Here is a 24,084-nt window from a genome sequence, read left to right as displayed (position 1 = left end):
AGTATTTGGAGTGGTCTTATTGTGGTGTATGGTAAACCAAGTAGGAGGGCGTTACAGTAGTCAGTGCTAGCGAAAATTAGAGCTTGTAACACTGAACGGAAGTTATTAGTTGTTAGTAGTGGTTTTAGTCTAAGAGTCATGAGTTTGGCATATCCTTCCCTTACTTTTAAAGATATGTGTTGTTTCAGGTTAAGCTCTGGGTCAGTTATCACTCCAAGGTTTCTTACTTTCTCTGCCAATTCTATTTTTTGGTTGTTTTTGAGTATGATTGGGTTTTGAATGATTTCAATGTTTTTACGTTCTAAATGTAGGAACTCTGTTTTCTCTATGCCATCGGCAGCTCTTATCCTGGTAATTTGATTTTGAGCTATCTGCTTTTTCAATTTCCGGGCCAACAGCCTACTGGCCTTGTTGCCCCATCCAAAATGCTCCTGTTTCACCATCTGTAATTATAATGCCATAGCATCTACTTGTAGTGTGCTAAGTGCTTGCCTGGCCCTCTGTAATTTTAAATAAAACTGGCTGGGATTGGGAGGTTTTATGTAGGGCTTCTAGTGGGCAATTTCTGCATTCAATAAAGCAGTACGAATCTGTTTCTCCTTCTTCTTGTATGAGGCTTGTGAAATGAATTTCCCCCTAAGGACCACTTTTAGACACTCCCAGAACAAGGATTTAGTTATCGTTTGGTCCCCATTATGCTGTTGATAGTTCTCTATTGTCTCTTGCACTGTAGAGCAAAATGATTCATCTTCTAACAAAGTATCATTTAATTTCCAATAGCGTGTCCCTGGGTTAATATCATTCAGTTGGATGCTTATCTGTTGTGTTAGGAGTTAGCAGTCTGTTGTTGTTTAGGAGAGTAGTGGGTGGATCCTTGGACCAGTAGCAGATGACCACGCCCCCGGGGGGGAGATCCCGAGAGGGACCACTGGTCAGACTCACAGTATGGAGACAGACACACACTAGTTCTTTTATTAGACAGTATATTGAACCACCAGAGGTGGCAGTAGTGAGCTGGAGTGCCCGGCTAGGCTGTAGTCCCTCAGCTACTGGAACAGCGATCCTTGGAGGCTGAGCTGTAGAGAAACTGAAATATAGTGAGTAGGCAGGGTATGCAGAGTTCATGTACCGAACCAGATGGTAACACTCACACAATGTCTCATAGAAGCCCAGGAGCTGGAATGTATAGGCCCTCGAGGAGCGAGTACCTGGTTCCAGGGAAAGCTCTGAGAGAGCGATGGTAACTCACTGAGGTAGTTGGCAGTGATGACTTCCAGGCAGAAGAGAATACAGAGCAAGTCTGGGAACGAGGGCCTTCGAGGAGTGAGTACCAGTTTCAGACTGTCACCTGAAAAACAAAGGAGAGAACGGGTACCCCTGGTAAGTCCGAGGAGGCAGAGTAGCTTGGAAGCCGAAGTGAGTCCATTCCATTCCTTGCTAACTCAATCTGTTAGCAAATTCTAAGACCTTATATATCCGTCACGGGTGACGTCATCTCAGGTGGACGCCCCTGAGGTTCGCGCCGTCACCGGTACTTCAATCGGGGCCGCACACGCGCCCCTAGGCCTCCAGAAAACATGGCAGGTTGCAGCGTCTAGCCGGTCCGGGGACGCCAGTGGACTTCAGCAGAAGGAGGTCACCGTGGCAGCCAATCTTCCCGCGGTCGGAGAGGGAGGTGCCAAAGAGGTAAGGAGGGCGGAGAGAGGGTGTCGGGAACCGACAGACACAACATTATCCATGTGGGGCCAAGATCTGACCATGTAATTTGTCCTATGCCTACCTCCTTAACGCTCAAGCTCAAAATTTTATCCACGAGGAAGAAATCAATCCTGGACTAAGAGTTATGGGGATGCGAAAAGAATGTATAGTCTCTCTGTGTGGGATTTCTGTGCCTCCATATATCCACCAGATCCCTCCCCTGGATAAAATGTTTAAGGGTTTACAGCCAGATTTAGCTCCCCGTCCCCCTTGCTGATGAATTATCTATGCGTGGTTGTATGGTGAAATTGAAGTCCCCTGCTATAATCAGGTGCCCCTCCCCTATTGTGTCTAAGAGAGCCCCCAGGCCATCAATAAAGATCTGTTGGTCAGGGTTAGGAGCATAAATATTGAGCAAAGTGTACACCTCCTTTTCCATTTGCAAAAGTAAAAAGTGCCCTAACGGGTCTTCCCAGAGCTTTAGGACCTGGCACTGAAGATCTCTGTGTATCAATATTAAACTGAGTCTTGATAGTGGGCAACAATTTCTTTTGGTTTCACTTGATATTACTTCTGCTTTCGATTTAATTGATCATCAAATTTTAGTATGTTGTCTTCAGGAATGTGGGATTTCATGAATAGTTCTTGCGTGGTTTAATAGTTACTTATCTCAGCATTCTCAATCCATCAAATTCAGGAATTTATATTCATCATCTCAACAGCTGAAAGCTGGGGTGCCACAGGGCTCTGCCCTTTCGGCAATGTTATTTAATATTTATCTTGACCCCATTGCTAAATTGTTGACTATCATCACCGATGGTTTTAAGATCTATGCTGATGATATTCAGTTTTACATAAAAGTTCAACATTCGTGGCAAGAAACAGTTGATTCTTTACTTCTGTGTATGGACCCCATTAAACAATGGTTGAGACAAAATAAACTCTTGTTGAATACAAGTAAGACCACTATTCTCCTCATTCCTCGACCACATTCGACACCTTCTCATGATACAGTGTCTATAGATAAGATCTCATTTTCTCTAGATAAACCTATAAAGAGCATTGGTGTGTTGCTTGATTCTACCTTTTCATTCAAACCTCAGATTAGGCCTCTTATTAAAATTGGTTTCTTTAAACTCCGGTTGTTAGCAAGTTTACGACACTTACTTTATGACAGTGATTTCTTGACAGGGATACGGGCGATCATATTGCCGCATATTGACTATTGCAATAGTCTTTAGATTGGTTTACCTAAAGGTTTGATTCATTCAATACAGCTTTTATTTAATTCAGCCGCCAGGTTAGTTTCTCATTCTAAGCGTTTCGAGCGGATCTCTCCTACTTTATGTAGGCTTAATTGGCTGCCAGTTAACGAACGGATTGTGTTAAAAATTGGCATGATAGTTTATAAGCTTCTTGCCTCAGATTCTTCATACTGGCTTAATGCATTATTACAGATTTATAAACCTGTAAGATGTTTGAGATCTTCTCAACTGAATCTTTTAGAGATCCCTTCAGTTCGACATGCTCAGTTGTTTAGGACAGGGGAGACCTCTTTTTCCATAGCAGCTCCTACTCAGTGGAATCTCATTCCTGTGGAATTGAGGTCTTTGGATGATGTTAAAAGATTTAAATTAGAATTTAAAGAGTTTTTACTCCATCTTGCTTATAATATGTAACAGCCTGAAGTATGTGTAATTCAGTTATCAGAGAAAAGAATGAGAGAACATGGTTATTAGAAAAATGAGAATAATGTAAGTAGAGTAATTGCTATGAGTTCTCGTTAATGTTAACTGACGAATAATAAATAACTTGATCTAGGGACATAGATACCAGTATTTGGTAGTACTTTTCTCCAGTTTCTGTGAAACAAAAATTTTCATCTGAAGTGTATGTTTATTATTGTTTTTACTATGTATGTATTTTTGTTCATCACCTAGGCCTACTTTGTGTTAGGTGATCAATAAATTTTATGAAATGAAATGAATATATCCACCCCTGACTAATGCGCCAGTTATGAGGCCGCAGCAAAAAATTGGCGGGGGAATAAGTGCCACTGGAGTAAGCGTTCATGGCGTTCATGGCGGCGTTCATGGCGGCGTTTCAAATGGGTTTCTTGAAGGAAGAGGATATCTGCCCTCGAATTTTGGGCCTCAGACCGAAGTAATTGCCGTTTTTGTGGGCTGTTTAATCCCTTCACATTGAGGGACAGAATTTTAATCAACGTCATCTCGCCTAATATACTGTAGTAGACCTTCTCTCCCCTTTACAAGTCCGCACACTGCATCCCCTTTGCCTGAGCCACATCCCGCCTCTTGTCCTGGTTGCCACCATCTATGTGCTGCCCTGAGTGGTGAATTCTTAACATCATTAGGAAAGAAGCATCTGTCATCCTTAACCATATAATATGTAGAGTTTTCTTGCATGCTAATCATTAACCCCCTTCCCCCATGGCTATGCCCGCTGCTATTCTCCCATAGCAGATCTGCAATTGGAGATAGAGGCAGGATCATTCACGGAACATGCCCCATCCCTCCCCAAGCCATTCTTGTAAGATAAGAGCAACCATTCACTCCTTAAATTAGAAAAATCACTATCAAACTAGTGTTTATGTCCTGAACTGTGGAACAATGCCACTTAACGTCTCATCAAATACCTCTCAGCTTTCCAAATCAAAGTTTGTAGTGAAATCGTTCACCCCTTCCCATTATCCTTCTCCAGAGGTATATCCCCAGAGTTCTGACGCAGTCTCTTGTCTCCTTTACGAATTCTCTGCCATCGGGGCTTTGGCTCCGTTGGGCGAACTCGCGGTCTCTGCCAGCTACTGCCGGCCTTTCAGCCTCTGTTCCCGGGCCCACCTGACCAGCATGGACGCCGCCGACCACCATCTTACCCACGGGGTTCCCTAGGTGCGCGCGCTCCCCAACCTGCTTTAACCATGTCATGGCGGGAACCTCGGGAGCATCCCCATCAGATGACGTCACTCAGCTTCAATACTTAAGCTCGCCGGCCCAGACAGCTGACAACTTGGCAGCGAGTTCATCTTGCAGAATCTACCTACTCTTTCTTCAGCTTGTTCCTGCTTCTGTGGTGTGAGACTATCGGGTACCCGCTCCTCAGGGGCCTTCCTCGGCTCTCAGCTATCTGCTCCTCGGAGGGCCTTCACCCGGACTCCTGCCTGCCTCGCTTCCCGAGGCTTTCTGAGGAACTACATCCTTGTCCCTTGACACTGTGAGTAACCAAGCTGCAGATCAATTCTGCAATACCTATGTTGGTATCCTCACCGGTGTACCCCGCTCTGCAGACCATTGCCATGATATCGCTAGAGGACCCTTTTCCGGATCTGCCCCGCTCTGCAGACCCGTGCCGTGACCTCCCACCGAGGAACCCTCTTGTGTACCATCTCTATGGACCCCGTGTAACTTCAGTGACTGTACTTTCACTCAGCGCCCCCGCTCCTCGGGTAGTGCTGCATCTCATGCCTGTTTCCTGTCCTCAGAGTTGAGTCCGACATCAGCATCTGCACTGTCGCACCGGGACCCGCCTCCAGGGGTTACCCTCTCCTTCCCTACTTCTGCTGTATTACATCCTGCTGCCGAGACTCCGCCTCCCATCAGTGAGGCTCAGTGGGGCTCCTCCCCTGGGCAGTACCACTTTTCACCTCGGCCAAAGGGCCCACATACTCAAATCCTAACAGATTTATCACAGGAGTAAGCAACTCCGGTCCTGAAGTGCTACAAACAGGTCTGGTTTTCAGGACATCCACAAAAAAATATGCATGAGATAGATTTGCATACAATAGTGGCAATGCATGCAAATATACCTCATGCATATTCATTGTGGATATCCTGAAAACCTGACCTGCTTGTGGCACTCAGGACCGGAGCTGCCTATTCCTGTTCTATTTTTTAGGAACTAGTAATGCCCGGGGCTTTCACAGTGATAGATTTTATGATTAAAGCCACTACTGATCTCCGTCTTAGATATTTAAAATTAGAGATTAAAAAAATGAGATCTTCTTCAAATTAGATATTAAATTATTTTGATGTTTACCCAAAGCGTTGGAAACCTACATTTCATCAGCTTTTAGCTAGTTACTAGGATTAAATCTAATAATGCATTAATCTCACATCTATATACAATTTCTTAATGTCTTAAAGACCCATTTGGTTTTGTCGGCATTAAACATGTGAAGTAAAGATCTAAAAAGATGAGTTAGAGAACTATGCTTTTTTCTAAATGTAATATGTTTATATAGGGAAAGGGGAGTACCTGGAGGCGAGAGAAAGGAGAAAAGTAAAGCGAAAGAAAAAAATAGTAAACTAGAAAAAATAAAGCACAAAATAGTGAAAAAACTAAAAAACAATTTCCCTGACTCCTAAATGCATGCAAATAAAAGGTCAAAGAAACAAAAGCAGATACCTATTTATTGGACTAAATACATTTTCAGACTAGCTTTCCGGTGCTGGGCTCCCTCCCTTCATCAGGTCCAAATCAAATGAGACAAAAAGAAAGGATGAAAACTAAGGAGGATGAAAAAATGTATACACACTGTCTTTCTCCAGTAAAAAACACAAAACACAAAAACCTTTAAAATAACCAGAGAATTATCATCAAGCCAGCAGCCAAAACGGAGGCTGGGTGGCAATTCTGGACATAGAAACCCATAGACAGCTCACAAACAGTGCACGCTACAATGAAATCTTGGTATTTTGTGCCCTCTTTGCTTAACGTGAATGATGCAGTTGGTTGCCCCTCTTTATAATGGCGTCAAAGTCTGGGGTCAAACTTGTTGTTGAAATCCGCAACACCGAGCTGAGACATCGGTCCGACAGCCAGGATCTGTAGCAAAGCCGGTTGCATTTCAGAAGCGAGAAGGTTTGCTCGCACAGATACGTGGAGCCGAACAGCACCAGGACTTTCTGGGCCGCCTCACGGATCTTCGGGAAGTCAGTGTCACTCAAGGATGCGTAGAACGCGGCCGGTTTCTCTGACCTGCATTTCTCCTTCAAGCTGGGGTCGCACTGGAGATCGATGAGCTCCAGCTGCAGTTCCACGGGGGCTTCCTCGTAATGGCAGGCCAGCGGGCACGCAACCAGCTCCAGGGTTTTTTCAATCTTCTCCAGGTCACGGAATCGAAGGGAGAAGTCTGCGCACAAGTTGCTCAGAATGCTGCTGTATTTGTTCGACTGCTCTGGCGACACTGTCCTGCTTTTCAGCGTCGGGAAGTGAGTGAACACGCTGCCCTTCGTTTGTTTTGAAAACAGCAGCAACTTGACTTTGAACGCTTTCACGCTCGAATAAAATTCATGCGCAAACACGCTCTTGCCTTGCAGCTTCACATTGAGCTCACTTAAATGTGCCACAATATCCACAGCAAAAGCGAGGTCGCACACCCAGTTGGAGTCCTTGAACTCGGGAAACTCGGCTTCTTTCCCCTGCTCTGCCAAAAAGTTGCCGATTTCTTTTCGAAGTCCCCAGACTCGCTGCAACATCTTTCCTAAGCCGAGCCAGCCCACGGGTGTTTCGCACAGCATGAACTGGTGTTCAGCATTGGCGTCTTCAAGAAGAGACATGAACTGCTGATGTCGCCGTCCTCGTGCCCGAATGTAGTGCACGATTTTCACCACCGTGCAGACCACATGATCAATGTCAAGGACAGTTTTGCAGAGCACTTCCTGCTGCATAATGCAGTGAAGAAAAACGAGGTCTCTCGTCAGATCTGTTTCTTTTACTTTGTCCTGCATTCTTTGTACAAATCCTACATTTTCCCCGGCTAAATCCGGCAGTTTATTCATGGTTACGCTTGCCAGTTTACTCCAGGGGAGTTTCAGACGTTCAAGGCAGTCGGCCACCTTCTCGTACACATCCAGTTCCTTTGTTGTGCCTTCCGTCGATGCCATGGAGAGAAACTCCTCTGTGATTTCAAATGTCTCATTAATTCCTCTGATAAAGACCAAGAGCTGGCCCGTGTCTTCGATGCTGGCGAGAGCTAACGAAAACAACGTGAAGCAATCTGCTTTCCTGCTCAGCTCGGAGGCCAGGTCTTCATCGATCGCTCTGATGCAGCGAGTAATAGTTCTTTGCGACAAGCGAACGCTCTCAAATGATTTTTGGTACTCGGGACACAGTATACCAGCCACATCTACCATGCAAGCTTTCAAGAATTCGCCTTCTGAGAAGGGTTTATTTTCTTTAGCCAGCTGAAATGCCAAAGCGTAACTTGCCTTTGTAGTAGCTTCTGTAGATGGCTGCATGAAAACCTTTTGCTGAGCTTTCAAATTAGTAGCAAGCTCCTCAGCTTTTATTTCTCGTTCCTCGAACGTCAAGTTGCTGCCATAATTTGGATGCTTCGTTGTGTAATGGCGATTCAGATTGTATGCCTTCAATACTGCAATGTTCTCCTGACAAATCAGGCAAACAGGCTTGGAGTCTACATCTATAAAAAAGTATTTTGCTTTCCATTCTGTATTAAAAACCCGATGTTCACTGTCCACTTTTCTTTTTCTGATAGCGCTCATTTTTTTTCTTTAAGCACAAACAAAATTGAACTGCTGCAAATTCTAACTTAGCAGGGATGACTGCTTGAAGCTGTGATAACAGATCTTGTTCAAGAGGCAGTCTTCATCCTTGGATGCCACCTTTCTCCAGCATCCTCTTGCTTGGAGCAATTATAGGCTTCTGATCCAAAAGAAGATCAGATCTGCTGGTCAATCTTGTTTCTTCCTAAAAAGAACACATCCAGGGTTAAGACGGTCTCTTCTCATCGCTTTTACAGTGGACAGCAATAATTCCCCAACACAAACACAGCCAGAGCTGCACAGTGACAGATAAGGGCCAAAAGGCAAACGGAGCCAAGAAAAAAGTAAAATACCTGAATTAAGGTTACCAGATTTCTAGTAAGTGAATCCAAGGCCCGATGACATGCGTCAAGGTCTTCAAGGGACTCAATGAAGGCCCAACCCTAAGTAGTTCCCTTTTTTTTTTTCTCATTTTGTTTTTCATCTATGGTTGTTTCTCAAGCTCTAGGTAATGTAGTATCATGCGCTGCAAGGCCAATGGAAGCGGCGGCATGTACTTGATTATAGAAACAGGGTCAGCAGGAAGGAACAGATGGCAGCCTCACTGCAGCAGGGCCACTCTTTGAGGGCAGCATTTGCAGGTGGCCCAGGTCCATTATCCGGGTTGAACTGGACAGCAGCAGCACAGCATAGCATGGGGCAGAAGGCAGGTCCTCGCTTCAATTCAAAGCAAGGTCCTGCCTTCTGCCGTGGCAAAAGCTGCGCAGAGGTACCAGGACTGCAGCACCAAGGAAGCTAGCTGGCTGCAGAGGCAGATAAGGCTACTAGAGGGAGCAAGGCAGTCAGGAGGGCAACAGAAGAGGCAGCATGGCTGCCACAGCTCAGCAGAAAGGTCAGCATTGGGCAGCTGAAAAGATCCACATAGCTGTCTCCATCTTCAATGAGTCAAGAGAAGGTCAGGATTCTGGGAGAGGGGCCCTGTCCCAGTTCAGAGAGACTGTTAGGGACTAAGGATGGGGGATTGAGAGGTGTGAAACTGCTGTGGACTCCGGGAAAGAGAGGGGTTTGAGACTCAACCCCCATCTCCATATTATCCCCTCCACCCAGCAGACTCACTGAATTTGAGAGTGAACTGCTGGAGACTCGGGGGTGGGGAATATGTATGAGAGAGAGAGAGAGAGAGATGTTGCTGGGGGTGGGGGGAGCTGAGAGTGACAATCTCAGGGTGATTGGAAAATAAATGGTTTTCAGGTATGGAACATAAGAAGTGCCATGCTGGGGTAGACCAAGGTCCCTTGAGCCCAGCATACTCTCTCTGACAGTGGCCAGTCCAGGTCACAAGTACCCAGCAGATCCCCAATAGTTTATCCATTTCTTATAGCTGACTCCCAGGGATAAGCATTGGCTTTCCCAAGTCTACCTGGCTAATAACTGTTTATGAACTTTTCCTTCAGGAACTTGTCCAACCCTCATTTAAACCCCACTGTTAGTAGCCTTCCATCACATCCTCAGGTAACAGATTCCATAGTGTGACTGTACTGAGTGAAAAAATACTTTCCCATGATTTGTTTTAAATTTGCAGGTTGCTATTTTCATGGAGTGTCCCTTGTCCTAGTGTTGTTTGAAAGGGTAAATAACTGTTCCCAATTTACCAGTTCAATCCCACTCATGATTTTATAAATTACAATCATCTCTCTTCTCTGTCATCTCTTATTCAAGCTGAACATCACTGATCTGTTTAGCCTTTCCTCATACAAGAGCTTTTCCATTGCCTTTATCTCATTTTTTGTTGCCCTTCTCTGTACATTTTCTATGGCCGCTATGTTTTCTTTTTGAGACGGGTGCTCAGAACTACACCCAGTACTCAAGGTGGGGGAAGTCACATCATGGATCTATACAAAGGCTTTATCATCTTCTCAGTTCTGTTCCATATTCCTTTCCAAATATATAGTACCATTTAATATAGTGCGTGACAGCAGGTACAGACCAAAATGGTCCATCTAGTCTGCCCATCAAGTTTGTTTTATTTTTAATTCTTTTTTTGTGTTATGGTTGTAACAACCACAACTCCATGTAGGCAATCACCCAAGCAAAAAGTGTAAGCTTTAAGGTTCACAGTAAAAGTTACCCCATTTGTTCATTTCCATTCTCTAGCAAGCAGGGATCCTCTGTGTTTGCCCCATGCCCTTTTGAAATTCCATAACTATTCTCGTCTTCGCCACCTTTTCCTAGAGGGCATTCCATGCATCCACCACCCTGACTGACTGTGAAGAAATATTCCCTAACATTCTATTTGCCTTTCTAACCATTGCAGCAGGGGAATGTTTTATCCGTATTAGTTTTAAATTATTGGGTATTTGATGATGTTTAGAAAGATTTTATTGATGTTTGGAAAAGTTTTATGAGTTTTTAATTATAGGATTTTCTAGTCATCAGCTGTTCTGAAATATTCTTATGAGTATTGTTTTACTGTTATGATTTATTTCTTGAATTTGTTTGTTTTTCCATTGTTGCACTGCATACATAGTTTTTGTCTACACATTTCTGTTTATAATTTAAGGTTTCTTTATTTTTATTTGGTGAGGGTCTGTCTGTGTTACGCTAGTGTGTAGTTTCTGTGTAGGGATCTATAGTAGCTGGGCTTGTTCTGTTTTCTTAATAACACCAATACACCTCCTATAAGGCCTGGTGCAATATTTGTAGTGTTGCCTTTTAATAGATAGGATTTGTTACTGTTTGCATGGTAGCATTTAGTGCTGTTTTGCTATGGGAGTTTTATATCGTAAAGCACGTTTCCTTACCATAAAACGGTGTTCTCTATAGAAGCAGGATGAATTAACCATGACGCATGAGGGTGATATCTGTAATTCAGCAGAGGTTAAACACTCTACTGAGCACATGCAGGAGCTACCACGTGAGCATTACTTCGTGAGCCTCCTCACTTCATTTGTAGACAAGCTTTAACAAGATAGTCGACTCTCCAGAGGATCAGGTGGATATTAAATATGGCTAATTTATCCTGTCTACGGAGAACACTGTTTACAGTAAATAAACATCCTTTCTCCATCGACAAGTAGAACTGAATTAGCCATATGTGGGGAGGTTGCAATGACTGAGAACTTATTGGAAGAGAGGCAACCTGGCTCCCCCTGTGGAAAGTGGGCTATCCTGAATAAGCTCTGCAAATCTACATGCCCAAAGTTACTGTCAACTCTGAGATTGTCTTGACAGAAATAAGAAGAGAAGGTATACACAGATGACAAGTAGCAACATTGCAGATGTGCTATACAATTCATTAGCCAGATGGGCATGGTACGTTTAGCAACAGCTATTCCCAGCCTATTAGGATCATAAGACACAAACAGCTGAAGTCTGACGACGAGACTGTGTTTTCTTTAAGGAGTAAGCCTTTGTTTGAACCTTTGGAGTTTTCCTCCTTGAAATTCCTTGTGTGGAAAGTGGTGTTCCTGGTGGCCTTTACATCAGCTTGCCATGTCAGTGAACGTTGGGCCTTGGTTTCCAATTTTTTTTCCAAATCTTTTTTATTCAAGTCACAATTGGGCATTCCACATCGCAATAAGTGAAAACAGCATGGACCTTTGTTTCCTACTCACTATATCTTCGGTTTTTCCATGACAGAGAGGCGTTCCACAGCCAATCCAAGTTTCTCCTCAAAGTGGTTTCCATGTTTCATATCAACTAGTCAATTGTCTTGCCAATGTTCTTCCTGAAGCTCCATGAGCATAGGGTAAAAAAACCCTTCACACACGGGACTGCAACAAAGCATTAGCTTCACGAGCTGTGTCAGGATCACATTAAAGTCCCAAGGAATGGCAAGAGGTGCACAACAACGGGTTTACCAACTATACATGGAAGGCAGTGATGGTACCAAGATGGACTCTCAGTGAAGAGGTACTAAGGCCTGAGGATGATAAAATGCATTAAATATATATGCCAAATCCTTGGGATCTCACGAGAACAGGTCAAAGGACGTTTCTTGCACTACACAGAGCAGAGTCTCCATTTGAAGCTGTATGATCTCCTGGTGCATGGTATGCTAGTCAAAATAAAAACATCTTCTATCCCTGGAGAGCACAAGGGAGGATATTACTGAGCGATCAACATCCATGCAGTCAAATAGTGCGCTCGCAGAGCCAGGTGGAGAAGGTGACTGCTCTTCTGCATCAACCACACTAGGTCTGTTCCCAAATGGATCAGTGGACAAACAGACAAACGTGATGAGATACAAAAACCAGGGTTGTCTTGGCCAGGATGGTGTGGCAAGGATGAGATGGGCACTATTTTCAAAAACCTTCTGTGTCATCCTTTATACCAATGGAAGAGGAGAGAAGGCGTAGATCGCTCGGGTGGGCAGAGCAAAACTGTTCCACTTTCCTGTTTCCCTCTGTGATGAACAGGTTGGGGAGGGGGGGGTCCCCTAGAGGCTGAGGAGGTAGCTTGCCACAGATTGACTCGGTGACCACTTGTGAGGAAGGAAGATCCAACTGAGGCGATCTGCAAGCATATTCCATTTTCAGGAAGTACACTGCTTGCAATAATTCTCTGTAGGTGATCACCCAGTCCCAAATCACTGGCCACTGTCACCTGACACAGCGGCTGTTGCAATGGAAAGCCCTCCTCCAGAACCCCCAGCTTCATTCACCAGTGTTGCATCCACAAGGCTCCACTAAAGGATTTTGCATGTTTAAACAGGCAAGGGGGGGGAACTACTGGATTGCTTCTACCACCATATGCCCCACTAGCACAACATGGGCCAAAGCTCAAGAATACCAAGACATGTTGGAGGCCAGGGACCTCAGCTTGAGGGCCCTCTCTGCCAGCAGAAATGCTTTCTCAATTAAGAAATCTATCCAGGCTCTGATTAACTTGAGCCATTAAGCTAGAATAAAGTGAAATTTGGAGTAGTTGATGAGAAACCCCAAGAACTGGAGGAGGCTGATGGTTCAGTCTCAGTCATTGCAAGCTAACTCTGAAGACAAGCCCATTACTAGCCAGCCATACAAGTACAGGAAGATGCAAAATCCTTGGTGCCATAGGAATGCAGCAACCACTGCCAGATATTTAGTGAAGACCCTTGGCGCCACCAATAAGCTGAACAGGATTCTGTATTGATAGAGAACGCCGTCTGCTACAAAGCAAACATACTTCCAATGAGTCAGATGGATTAGTATGTGGGCCTAGGTGTCCCTCAGATCCAGGGTGAACATCCAATCCCCCGCCTCCCCCAGGATGGAGAGAGGATGGTAGAGAGGGCATTCAACTTGAGCTTCTTCCAAAGAATGCACTCATTCAGCTTCCTTAAATCCATGATATCTCTTAGGCCTCACAACTTCTTTAAGATAAGGAAGGATCAGGAGTAGAACCCCCACCCACTTTTCTGTGGTAGTATTAGCTCAACAGCCTGTTGCTGAAGGAGGGATTCAATCTCCTACTGGAGCTGGGGCATATGAGATGAATCCAGAATGGATGTCAGAGGCAAACCATGCGGGATGCAGGAGAAGTGCAATCAGTAGCTACACTGCACAATTTTGAGAACCTAGTTGTCCAAGATAACCTCCTTCCATTTGAACAGGAACAACTGAACCCTGCTTCCAATTATGGGTTCTGTGGCTGGAGGCTGAGACTGTCAAAAACGTAGGCCAGGTTTGAGCTGGGCCTGCAATTGTTGCTTTGGCTGTCTACGTTCCTGCTGATGTCCTCCCCCCAGAAGCTGATGCAAAAGGTAGGGACACTAGAGGCCAGTCTCTCTGAAAAGGACACCTCTGATAAAAAGGCCATTTATTGGAGAAGTAGCCTTTCAGAAATCGTGGCTGGTCCATTGTACTAGACAGGGGCTGAATTGCTGCATGCTGTTCTTTGATCTGCGCAACAGAGTTCTTGACGTTGGCCACCAATACATGGAACATCAGCCAGCTTCTCACAGACGACTTGCCTGAGGCTGCTAGCTAGAAGGCAAGCCATGCAGCAAGCTGCAATGGCAAGAGGCTGATGAAATGTGCCAAGCTGTTGAAAGATTTGTACACAAAGCGGAGCAAATTATGCTGTCATACCTCCGTATCCAGGAGGATCTCATAATAGGACTCATGCTCCCCTTCCAGGGACAGAACTAGTGGCTTCAGCTTCTTCATGCAGTCATGCAGATATTGAACCATGTACAGTTGGTGAGCCATGTTGCACCCATTCAGTAGTGAGCTATGAGGCACCTTCCCGGAAATGTCCAGAAATCTCTGGGTCCTTGCCCGGAAGAGAGTTAGAAAAGAGATGGGTTTTCTTGGCCCATTTCAGCACTGATTTGATCACCACTGACTGGTGTAAAAATGTTGAACCACTCGGAACTCCATATTTGAGGTCAAGTTTATGGGTGGTCAGCAGACAAAAAGGATAGCCCGAAGAATCTTATGAAAGGGAATAGCTGTCGATTATGCTGGAGTTTCCAAGATCCTCAGGATGCCGAATACCTTTACCCTGGGAACAGAGTGCTGTCGTAATTTGACCCTCAGTGCTTTGCGCATTTGGACCAAGAATTTGACAAACGTAAGAGCCTCCAGCAGAGACAAGTGTTCCAGGGGATCAAGAGGTAGGTTCTTCCTTCTCTGAATCGTAAAAATGGTATATACACTGACCCGGGAGCAGGAAGATGGCGATGGAGATCCCTGAAAGTGGTAACTCCACGTCACCCAGGTCATCCTCCTGGAGTGCCCTGGAGCAGGATCCCTTGTCAGAGTTTCTAACTGCGGGTGATACAGTGCTGCCAGCAAAGCTAGAGTACGATGCAACATGACCTCCAGGAAGCTATTTACCAGGGAGGAAAAGAAGCCTTTGACTATCTCTATGATCTGTTCTAAGGCTGTTGAGACCTTTGAATCAGCAATGGATAGGACTGATCTTTTTTTGAACACCAGAATTGGTATCTCTTTCCCCAAAACCCTTTGGGGACTCCAGGGAGGCACCATACTTGTAAATTGCAAGGGCAGGATCAAGCAAATCAGGTCCAGAGTAAGCAGCCTGGTACCTGGAAGTCAAAAAGCATCCTCTGGGGGTCTGGCAGGCCTGGGGACTAGACAGAAGTTAGGAGACATCAGCAACTTTCTAGCCAGGAATAAAGACAGGACCTCCGTGATTCAGGAATCGCTGGTGTCTTCAGAGGGGGGAAAAAGGCAGACAATTGTGAGCTGATGGCACCGAAGGTTTCAGCGACACTGTCTGCACCCACGGCACAGAGTACTTTGATGGCACCTCTTGTGCCAATGGCATCTGTTGTTCAGACAGCACTGGAAGAACCTGGTACGCCGTGGTTCAAAGCATCGATGGCGCTGGATGCTTCATTAATACTGCTGAAGGTATTCTTTGTGTAGATGAGGCTGAGTGCTTGGAGGAAGCTTCTTACAGAGAAAATCAGAGGTCCTCTTGGGGGATGGGGTCTGGGAATACAGCATGGTGTTGGAAACATTTAGTGCCTCACGCTTTCTTGATTTGCTCAACCCTGACTCCTTGGAGCGCCTGAAGGTATTGAGGTAGTGGGAAACTTCAGGGATGATACCTTACTGGAGCCTGAGGAACGGGAGGAAGAGCAGTGCCTATACTGCAAGCCCTGGTGGAGCTTGGCCATTTTGTAGATCTGGATTTTCTGCCACAACAGCCAAGCTGTGGTCAGGGCCAAGGCAGCAGTAACAGCCCTGGTGTCTATTAGAGGAGGGCATAATCCTACCACCATTGCAGGCCCAGTTCCCACTTGGGGCATGCTCTTCCCCAGCAACCCAGTGCTTTCCTTAAATGTAAATTTACTTTTTTTTTTGCTTGGAGCTGTGAAGTCAGCGAGATCAAAAATCCAAAGAGAGATCAAAAAAGAGCAGAGAAAAAAAATTTGAAGAGAGAGAGGTAACCATCCTTGCAGCTGTGTGGACAAAAAAAGAGAGAGACTAAGGAGGCTCACAAGGCAGCGCTCGCGTGGGAACTTTCACACATGCTCAGTAGAGTGTAAAAGCGCCCCTGAGTAATAGAAAATGGTCTATTCATCATACTCATGTGTCATGGCTAATTCAGTCCTCTTTGTCAACGGAGAACTGTAATTCAGTCTACTCATGGCTTTCTGAGGCCCAATCTCACACGGAATAAGTTACAACAGGCCTAATACTATATAGATTCAAAGTGTTTTATTTTTTTTGCTTGATTTTCTGATTAGCACCACAGCAGTGCATTTAAATACAATGTGCATGTTGTTGTGAGTAATATTTTAACCTCTGAAGGCTGTACTTTGAATGTACTTTTTCATGCAAGGAAACAACCTAAGGTGAAGCTAGGGAGAGGGAGGAGGACCTAGGGACGGTGTTGGGGAGAATGAAGGAAAGGATCTAGGAAGCCAAAGGTTAGTTAAGAGTTTGTGTGTGTCTGATATAAAAAGCAAGCCAAAGGTAATTAATTTTAGTTTCTTTTTTCCCCCCCTCTTCCTCCCACCCCTAGCTCATCCTTTGATTTATAGGCAAGAGACACTTTCACATTAAAAATCAATCCGTTATCTAAAACACATGATTGCCTCAGCCCGTATCAAGAGTTCAATTATCCCTTGCCGCTCACTACCAGATTAATAATGAATACACCAAAAAATGTAAAAGGATTCTTATTTATACATTCCTATTCCCTTAGCAACCTAAACTTAACTAAGAACTCAATAAAATTAACATGAAGGCATCCATCTAACATGAAGACATTCCAGTCTTGTGCATTGAATGTCACATGTATGATTTTTTACCCACTGGTGAGATGTATGTGTGCACCCAGTGCAAAGAGTTCCTGGCTCTCAGAGAACAAGTATGACCTCTGGAAGTTACAGTAACAGACCTGGGGAAGCTGAGGCAGACAGAGAGGTATAAGGAGGAGACCTTCAGAGACATAGTAACCAAGTTCCAACTCCAGTCTAGAGCCCTTGTGCAACCTTAAGAGGAGGAAGGGCTCCTGGCTGGAAAGCATTACATTGGTGTGGCAGAAAGTGTTCCTGGAGCAAGGACCTGCTCTCCAGGTGCTGCACTGTCTTCTCGCATAGAGGATGAGTCTCCCAAAGCTATTGCCCAGGAGGGAAAAGTTAGCTCAGCCGTCATAGTTGGTGATTCAATTATTAGGAATGTAGATAGCTAGATGGCCAGTGGACATGAGGATCACCTAGTAACTTGCCTGCCTGGTGCAAAGGTGGCAGACCTCATGAGTCACCTAGATAGGATTTTAGACAGTGCTGGGGAGGAGCCAGATGTCATGATACATGTGTGCACTACCAACAACATAGGAAAATGTAGGAGGGAGGTTCCAAAGACAAGTTTAGGATTTTAGGTAGAAATCTGAAATCCACAACCTCCAGGGTAGCATTTTCTGAAATGCTCCCTGTTCCACGTGCAGGTCCCCAGAGGCAGGCAGAGCTGTGCAGTCTCAATCTGTGGATGAGATGATGATGCAGGGAAGAGGGATTCAATTTTGAAAGAAACTGGGCAACCTTTTGGGGAATCTTTTCTGAAAGCATAGGCTACATCTTAACCCAGGTGGAATCAGAATGCTGGCAAAAAAAAAAGAGAGATAGAGCAGCTTTTAAACCAGAACCGGGGGGGGGGGGGGGGGGGGGGGGGGGGGGGGGGGGAGGGGGAAGCTGATAGCACATGGTTCGGAGGGCAGTATCTCCAAAGGATATTAATGAAACAGGAGAGTTAATGCATTCCAACAGAGAGGTTCCAATAAAAGAAAAAAATAGTTCATGTGCTTATAAGTAAAGAATTACCTGAGCTAAAAGATTCTAAATTATTCCTGTCAACTGAAAAGCAGGTTGTTAATACAAACAAAAAACACACTTTGAAATGTCTGTATGCCAATGCCAGAAGTCTAAGAAGTAAGATGGGAGAGAGAGAGTGTAAAGCAGTAAATGGTGACAGAGACATAATTGGGGCTCTCTTCTAAAGGTAAATTTTCTCTCTTCTTTCTTGCTGTAAATGTTACACTATTCCTTTTTTGGATAGTGTCCGCATCTGCTATGGAGACGGAGAAATACTGAAGAGCTAAGCATGCTGCACGGGTACATGTAGGCTGATGTCAGCTTTGAAATCTGACTCCGTCTCCTATCTGCTATCATTGGTCCTGAGTCCATCTGGCTACACGCTAGGAAATTGGCATTTCAGAGACCTGGTGGAAGGAGGATAATCAATGGGACAGTGCTATATCAGGGTACAAATTATATCGCAATGGTAGGGAGGATCAACTTGGTGGGGATGGGGGGGGCTCTTTATGTCTGGGATAGTATAGACTCCAAAAGGATGAAGATCCTGCAAGAGACTAAATGCACAGTAGAATCTTTATTGGTAGAAATCCCAATTGCATTGGAGAAGAGTTTTGCAATAGGAGCATACTACTGTCCACCTGGCCAAAATGATAAGATGGACTACAAAATGCTAAGAGAAATTAAGGAAGCTAACCTATTTGGCAGTGCAGTAATAATGGGAGATTTCAATTACCCCAATATTGACTGGGTAAATGTAACATCAAGACTTGCTAGAGAGAGAAAGTTCCTGGATGGAATAAATGACAGCTTTAAGGAGCAATTGGTTCAGGAACAGACGAGAGAGGGAGCTATTTTAGATCTAATTCTTAGTGGAATGCAGGATTTGGTGCAAGAGGTAACAATGGTGGGGTCACTTGGCAATAGTGATCAAAACATGATCAAATTTTAATTAACTGGAAGGGGGACAATAAGCAAATATACAACTCTAGTACTAAACTTTCAAAAGGAAAGCTTTGATAAAATGAAGAAAATAGTTAGAAAAAAACTGAAAGATACCACTACAAAGATTAAGAGCGTACAACAGAAGTGGACATTTAAAAAAAAAAATGTAATCTTAGAAGCGTAATCCAGATGTATTCCACACATTAAGAAATGCGGAAGGAAGGCCAAACGACTGTTGTCAAGGTTATCTTAGCCAAAAGATCTTCCTTCAAAAATTGGAAGGAGTATCCCTCTGAAGAAAACAGGAAAAAGAATAAGCGCTGGCAAGTTAAATATAAAAACATCAATAAGACAGGCTAACAGAGAATTTGAAAAGAAGTTGGCCATAGAGGCAAAAACTCATAAGAACATTTTTAAAATATATCCAGAGCAGAAAGCCAGCTAGAGAATCAGTTGGAGAGTCAGATGATTGAGTGGTTACTTAGGGAAGATAAAGCCATTGTGGAAAAACTAAATGAATTCTTTGCTTCGGTGTTTACTAATGGGAATGTCGGAGAGATGCCTGTTTCAGAGATGGTTTTCAAGGGTGATAATTCAGATGAACTGAACCAAATCACAATGAACCTGGAAGATCTAGTAGCCCACATTGACAAATTAAAGAGTAGCAAGTCACCTAGACCAGATAGTATACACCCCAAGGTTCTGAAAGAACTCAAAGATATTGCAGACATATTACTAGAAATTGTAACCTATTTTTTAAATTGTCCATTGTACCTGAAGACTGGAGGGTGGCCAGCGTAATCCCCAATATTTAAAAAGGGCTCCGGGGTGATGCAAGCAACCATAGACCAGTAAGCCTGACTTCAATTCCAGAAAAAATCATGGAAACTATTCTAAAGAACAAAGTCACAGATCATATAGATAAATGGTTTAATGATCAAAGCCATCATGGATTTACCCAAGGGAAGTCTTGTCTCACAAATCTATTAATTTAATTTAAGCTTTGATTGCCTCCCCCGCCTTATTAAGTTGTTCTCTGTATTTATTTTATTTTATATATTTGTTCTATATATAATTAGTTGGCGTATAGTTTTTTAACTCTTACTATCTTGTTCTATGTAGAAAGTTAATGCGTTTTATGTATAAAGCTACGGCGTTCGTTTTATAACGCCAAGGCGTATGTTAATATGTTCTCTGTACACCGACGTGATATCTTGATAAACGGCGGTATATAAAAACCAATAAATAAATAAATAAATAAATAAAATATTACATTCTTTTGAAGGGGTTAATAAACATGTGGCTAAAAGTGAGCCAATAGATGTAGTGTATTTGGATTTTCAGAATGCATTTGACAAAGTCCCTCAGAAGAGGCTTCTAAGAAAACCGAAATCATGGAATAGGAGGCAATGTCCTTTTGTGGATTGCAAACTGGTTAAAAGACAGGAAACAGAGAGTAGGATTAAATGTTCAGTTTTCTCAGTGTAAAAAGGTAAATAGTGGCGTGCCTCAGGGATATTAACTTGGGCCGGTGCTTTTTAATATATTTATAAATGATATGGAAAGGAGTACGATGAGTAAGGTGATCAAATTTACTGAAGACATAAAATTATTCAGAGTAGTTAATTCATAAGCAGATTGCGATAAATTGTAGGAGGACCTTGCAAGACTGGAAGATTGGCATCTAAATGGCAGATGATATTTAATGTGAATAAGTGCAAGGTGATGCATATAGAGAAAAATAACCCATGCTGAGGTTACTCACCCAGGAAAATGATCTAGGCACAGTGAATAATACATTAAAATCATCAGCTCAGTGTGCCATGATAGTCAAAAAAGCAAACAGAATGTTAGGAATTATTAGGAAAAGAATGGCAAATAAAACGGTGGATGTCATAATGCCTCTATCGCTCCATGGTGAGACCACACCTTGAATACTATGTGCAATTCTGGTCGTTAAATCTCAAAAAAGATAAAAGTTGCACTGGAGAAGTTGCAAAGATGGGCGACCAAAATGATAAAGGGAATGGAACAGCTCCCCTATGAGGAAAGGCTAAAGAAATAGGGCTGTTCAGCTTGGAGAAGAGACAGCTGAGGGAGGATATGACAGAAGTCAATAAAATCATGAAAGGACTTGAAGAGTAAATTTAAATCGGTTATTTACTCTTTCAGATAATACAAGGACTAGGGGGCTCTCCCTGAAGTTAGCAAGTAGCACATTTAAAAAATCCTCACACTCAACATACAATTAAGCGCTGGAATTCATTGCCAGAGCATGTGGCTAAAGCAATTAGTGCAGCAGTTTAAAAAAGGTTTTAATAAGTTCCTGGAGGAGAATTCCATAAAGGACTATTAATCAAGTTGACTTAGAGCCAGATTTTCTAACATGCGCGCAGGCTTGGATTTATGCGCACAACCCGGCGCGCACAAATCTACGCCCGATTTTATAACATGAGCGCACAGCCACGCGCATGTTATAAAATCTGGGGTTGGCGCGCGCAAGGGGGTGCACACTTGTGCACCTTGCAAGCGCCGAGCCCTAGGGGAGCCCCGATGGCTTTCCCCGTTCCCTCCGAAGCGGCTCCAAAATCAGAGCACCCTCGGAGGAATTTTCCTTCCACTCCACCCCACCTTCCCCTATCTAACCCACCCCCCAGCCTTACCTAAATCCCCCCCCCTACCTTTGTTGTCTTAGTTACGTGCGCCGGCCAGGTGCCGGCGCACGATCCTCCGGCACAGCCTCGGTCCCGCCCCACCCCCACCCCTTTTTCAAAGCCCCGGGACATACCCGCGTCGCTGAGGCTCGGCGCGCGCAGGGGCACTTTCTTGGGGTTATGCACGTAATCCTTTGAAAATCTGCCCCTTAGGGAATAGCCACTACTTATTACTGGCTTTAGTAGCATAGGATCTATTTAATGTTTGGGTACTTGCCAGGTACATGAAACCTGGATTGGCCACTGTTGAAAACAGGATGGTGGGCTTGATGGACCTCAGTCTGACCCAGTATAGCAACTTATGTTCCTATTTTACATGTGGATTTAAAAAATTAAATGAAACCAAGGAAAGTCGAATTGCATTTTGTTACTCCTTTCATTTGTAAATCACTTCAAAACTCACATTTTTCCAGTTTTAGACCGTAGACACACCAGGAGAAAAAAAGAAATGCGATTATACTGGGGAAGGGAAGGTGTTCTGCATTTACTAAATCCCCTATGTCCTCCCAATCAACCATCTTCCCACTCACCATCCCTCCTTTTGATCTCCAGATGAGTGCCTCGTTGCAGCCCTTCATACGAGGGCGCTGCAGTCTTAACTGGGATTCTTAGAAGGAAGTATCTTTTCTGCAGGACACAGTAATGCTGCAAAGACCAAGAACATCCGGTTACTGCGCTAAATAGCCAGTACGCAGGCGCACGGCGCAGAACTAATGACGAAGGGATAGAGGTACTCCCGTCTTGGACCTGCGGTGATGACGTCAGGGGCTGGCTGGTCTTGTTAAGGAGCTGACGGCACGGGGGAAAAGCTCCTCTGTGCCCTAATTTGCTCCTATGTCGTATCGCACAAGCAACTTGATTTTTTTTAGGCTGCATTGCCGTTAAAGAAAAACGCCCTCTCTCTCTGTGAAAACAATTTTAGGGACTACGATTCCCAGAATGCAGGCGCTGAGGCGGGAGCGGGGCCGCCCACCACAGCTTCCTCCAAGCTGCCTCAAGTGAGTCGCTTGCTGGTGCGGCAGCCGGAAGTGCCGGGATGGAGGCCGTGGTCTTCATTTTCTCGCTGATTGATTGCTGCGTGCTGATCTTCCTGGCGGTGTACTTCGTATCCTTTCTGCGAACGGGCTGCGGCCGTTTCCCTCCGCCCCTGCTGTCTCTGCGACGATCGGCGGCCGGTTCCCTTTCGTTCCTCTTTCCCGGTCTGCCGAAGCTACGGGAGTTCAGAGCTCGCTCGGTTTCCATGGTGACCTGCCCCACCCACCGACCCCGGGACAGCTTCTGCCCTGCTCCCTCGCCTAGGGTTCAGTGGGCCCCGCGAGGTCGCTCCCTGCGGCTGCTTCCGCTCCACTTTGGGAGTGATCCTCTGACTTTGGCAGGGGAGAGGCTTCATTCATAGAGCTGTGCAGATCGAAGGCAAATGGCTCATGGAGGTAGCGGACTGGAGGAGGGGAGGGGGGCGGTTCACCCCTGGAAATCAAAGAGCAGCAGGGGGAGGCTCGGTTGTTGGGCGCCTTTAGAAAGTGGCGCCCTAGGCACTGTCAACGTGGCTTGTGCCTAAATCCGGCCCAGCTCTGGCTCTCTTCCTGGCAGAGCGGCTGCATTGTAAAACGCTGGGCGAGGTTTTATTCATTTCCTAGATTGGACTGGTGCCTTGGCATGTATGATGTGATTATTGACATTTGTATTTTATTTTAATAAATGTGTTAATTGGCTGTAATAGTAATATGAGTAAAGTGCTTCTCTTTTGTTAGGTACAAAAGCTGTTTTCAGGTTTTGTTTTTTATTTTATTTTATCCTGTTAGTGATGAATGATCTCTCTTCCTCTTATATTTTTTTTCTGCCTTTTGTGACTGGTCAGCCACTTAAAAATTGATTGCATTTAAGTACTTATTACTGTAGGTATTTTCCCATTTCCAGAGGACATGCAATTATCTAAGGGCCTCTTTTACTAACCATTTTTCCCATAGAGACAGTGGGAGAGAAAAGTCTTAATAGGTCAGGCCTTAAGCTTGTACCTGGGGCAACGGAGTGATATATCCACAGTCACAAGGTGCTTTAGTGACTTCATTGGTTCTCAGTCTGACGTGCTATCTCCACTAGGCTGTTACTCCAGAGGGAAAGCACTATACCTGAGCTATCAATTATAATGATACAGAAAGGAAACCGTTTAAGAGATGGTCTGTCAAGGAAAATGTTGGCAGGCTTGCAGTTTTGATTCCTCATAATTCCAAAATAATGTTTTATTTAATACCTAATAACATATCAAACTCGATCCATCAGGGAAGCACTTATATATTTTGTTTCTTTAGTATTGTAGAAACGTTTTTGTTTTTTATTATAGAATTTTGGTAAACAAGCCAGTGTTTGTGGTTAAAAAAAAGGGGGGGGGGGGTTATCAAAGAAAACCTGAATGTGTAAGTAAAAAAAAAAAAAA

At 44.3% G+C, this 24,084-nt stretch overlaps 2 protein-coding genes across 2 annotated transcripts in view; one reads left to right on the top strand and one right to left on the bottom strand.

Moving 5' to 3' along the window:
* Window positions 1-6,106: 6,106 nt before the first annotated feature.
* On the bottom strand, window positions 6,107-22,329 carry LOC115086776 (general transcription factor II-I repeat domain-containing protein 2-like). Its single transcript, XM_029593094.1, has 2 exons — window positions 22,181-22,329; window positions 6,107-8,424 (listed from the first exon to the last, which is right to left on the bottom strand). Exon 2 carries the CDS (start codon window positions 8,217-8,219, stop codon window positions 6,426-6,428), a length of 1,794 nt encoding a protein of 597 aa, XP_029448954.1. The 5' UTR covers window positions 8,220-8,424; window positions 22,181-22,329; the 3' UTR covers window positions 6,107-6,425.
* A 129-nt stretch (window positions 22,330-22,458) lies between these two features.
* The window catches only part of CNIH4 (cornichon family AMPA receptor auxiliary protein 4), a 39,495-nt gene continuing 37,869 nt past the window's right edge, over window positions 22,459-24,084 (top strand). The window contains exon 1 of the mRNA XM_029593095.1: window positions 22,459-22,755. Within this exon, the coding sequence (XP_029448955.1) occupies window positions 22,687-22,755 (69 nt within the window). The 5' untranslated portion in view covers window positions 22,459-22,686. The remainder of the gene's footprint in view (window positions 22,756-24,084) is intronic.

This window comes from Rhinatrema bivittatum, chromosome 3, assembly GCF_901001135.1.
Source record: "Rhinatrema bivittatum chromosome 3, aRhiBiv1.1, whole genome shotgun sequence".
In the NCBI taxonomy this organism is placed as follows: domain Eukaryota; kingdom Metazoa; phylum Chordata; class Amphibia; order Gymnophiona; family Rhinatrematidae; genus Rhinatrema; species Rhinatrema bivittatum.
The sequence above is the reverse complement of the archived record's forward strand: the minus strand, read 5'-3'. Positions and strand labels throughout refer to the sequence as shown.